The 2,151-nt window shown below is 33.7% G+C and overlaps 1 protein-coding gene across 1 annotated transcript; it reads left to right on the top strand.

Annotated features, from left to right (window-relative positions):
• Positions 1-409: 409 nt before the first annotated feature.
• LOC100770959 (olfactory receptor 4C11) lies at positions 410-1,333 on the top strand. The gene has a single exon (XM_027421103.1). The coding sequence runs from the start codon at positions 410-412 to the stop codon at positions 1,331-1,333; it is 924 nt and encodes a 307-aa protein (XP_027276904.1).
• The last annotated feature ends 818 nt before the right edge of the window (positions 1,334-2,151 follow it).

Raw genomic sequence — 2,151 nt, 5'->3', positions numbered from 1 at the left:
TTCAAAACATATAGCATGTAAATGTCTTTTTATGTAACTACAGCATTCAAACAAAATGAAAGCATATTGTGTTAAACAGACAAAAATACTGTTTAATGTTGTCAACATACTAAACATGAACAGATCTTAGATAAAACTAACAAGGGGCATTTAATTCAGAAGGTTAACTACTAGGATTTCATCTCCAAAATTAATGTTTACTTTCAAAAATCTATGGCTCCTTCATTATTTGAATTGCAGTCTGTTTAGTAAGGAAAAATATCAATTTTCAGAACAACAACCAAAAAACAAGAATGACAATTTTCCCATTGGAGAGATGTTATTTGACTTCCAAATTTAGTATGCATTGTATACTTTTCTCTTTTTCAGATCATTTCTGACCTGTGATTTCCTCTCATGGACTGACACAATGAAGCAGAACAGCAGTGTAACTGAGTTTATACTGTTAGGTTTGACGAGGGATCCTCTGAAGCAGAAAATGGTGTTTATAATATTCTTAATTTTCTATATGGGGACTGTGGTGGGGAACACACTCATTATTGTGACAATCAAGTTCAGCCGGACGCTTGGGAGTCCCATGTACTTCTTCCTGTTTTATTTGTCCTTTGCTGATTCCTGCTTTTCAACATCCACAGCCCCGAGACTCATTGTCGATGCCATCTCTAAAAAGAGCATCATTTCCTACAATGAATGTATCACACAAGTCTTTGCTCTCCATCTATTTGGCTGCATGGAGATCTTTGTCCTTATCCTCATGGCTGTTGACCGCTATGTAGCCATTTGTAAACCCTTGCGTTACCCAGTAATCATGAGCCGTCAGGTTTGTGTCATCTTGATTGTTCTTGCCTGGATAGGGTCTTTTATACATTCCACTGCTCAAATTGTTTTGGCATTGAGACTGCCTTTCTGTGGGCCCAATTTGATTGACCATTATTGCTGTGACTTGCAACCCTTATTGAAACTTGCCTGCATGGATACATATATGATAAACCTGCTGTTAGTGTCTAACAGTGGTGCAATTTGCTCAAGCAGTTTTGTAATTTTAATGATCTCATATTTTGTCATCCTGCACTCTCTGAGAAACCATAGTGCAGAAGGGAGGAAAAAGGCACTTTCTACCTGCACTTCTCATATAATAGTAGTTATCTTATTTTTTGGTCCCTGCATATTCATATATGCACGGCCACCAACTACTTTTCCTATGGACAAGATGGTAGCAGTATTTTATACAATTGGAACACCCTTTCTCAACCCACTCATCTATACGCTAAGGAATGCAGAAGTAAAAAATGCCATGAGAAAGTTATGGCATGTTAAAATTTTGACTGAATGAGTCCCAATATCAGATGTTATCATTTCTGAATATTGTAGCTGTACATAACATATAGCTTTATGAGTTCTTAATACTCCTGATTTAATAAACAAAAAGAAAAAATTACAGAAAAATTATATTCCTCTCTAATATTCTAAATACAAATTAATAAATGTTGACTGAAATAATTAGGTAGAGAATTCACAAAGAGTTTTAAATTAACTAAATAAAACAATATAGTCATTAGATAGGAGAGGGACAATTTGAAAAGTTTAGTTCATGATATCTGGAAAATACAATATGGAAGATAAATTTGGAGGTATTGATTATCAGTTGCCAGGAAAATGAAAAAAATATTCAAATTCAAATTGTCATTTCTATCCATTTTTAATGTAGCTACACAGGAAAAGTATATATACTACAGAATAAGACTAATCATGTATCTATTCAATAGAAATATTTATTTAAAAATTACATCTCCAAAAATACTCCTGATAGATGGCTATAATAAATTCCTTGGCTATGTTGTGCTATTACTAAAGTGTAGGTTAATTCATAAAACTTGTACATCAATAGTCTTTTTACTAAATCTTCCTTCTAAACAGTCAGTCCCCAATTTTTAAAAGTGGCCACACAGTTGCACAAAAAATATGTAGTTTATAAGATTTCCTCTTTGCTTCTTTTGTGTTTGTTTGTTTTGCTTGTTTTCCAGTAATATCCTGATAGCTTCTCTCAAATCTTAAGCCTGGGTCTTCTTTTCCCCCAGCATGTTTAGTTTGGGCAATGTTTCTATAAATTATACCACAACCATATTCAAGTATGCATGTTTGATAAGAAGA

This window comes from Cricetulus griseus, chromosome 6 (genome assembly GCF_003668045.3).
Source record: "Cricetulus griseus strain 17A/GY chromosome 6, alternate assembly CriGri-PICRH-1.0, whole genome shotgun sequence".
Taxonomy (NCBI): domain Eukaryota; kingdom Metazoa; phylum Chordata; class Mammalia; order Rodentia; family Cricetidae; genus Cricetulus; species Cricetulus griseus.
Note: the sequence above shows the minus strand (reverse complement) of the source record. Positions and strands in the feature narration are given on the sequence as shown.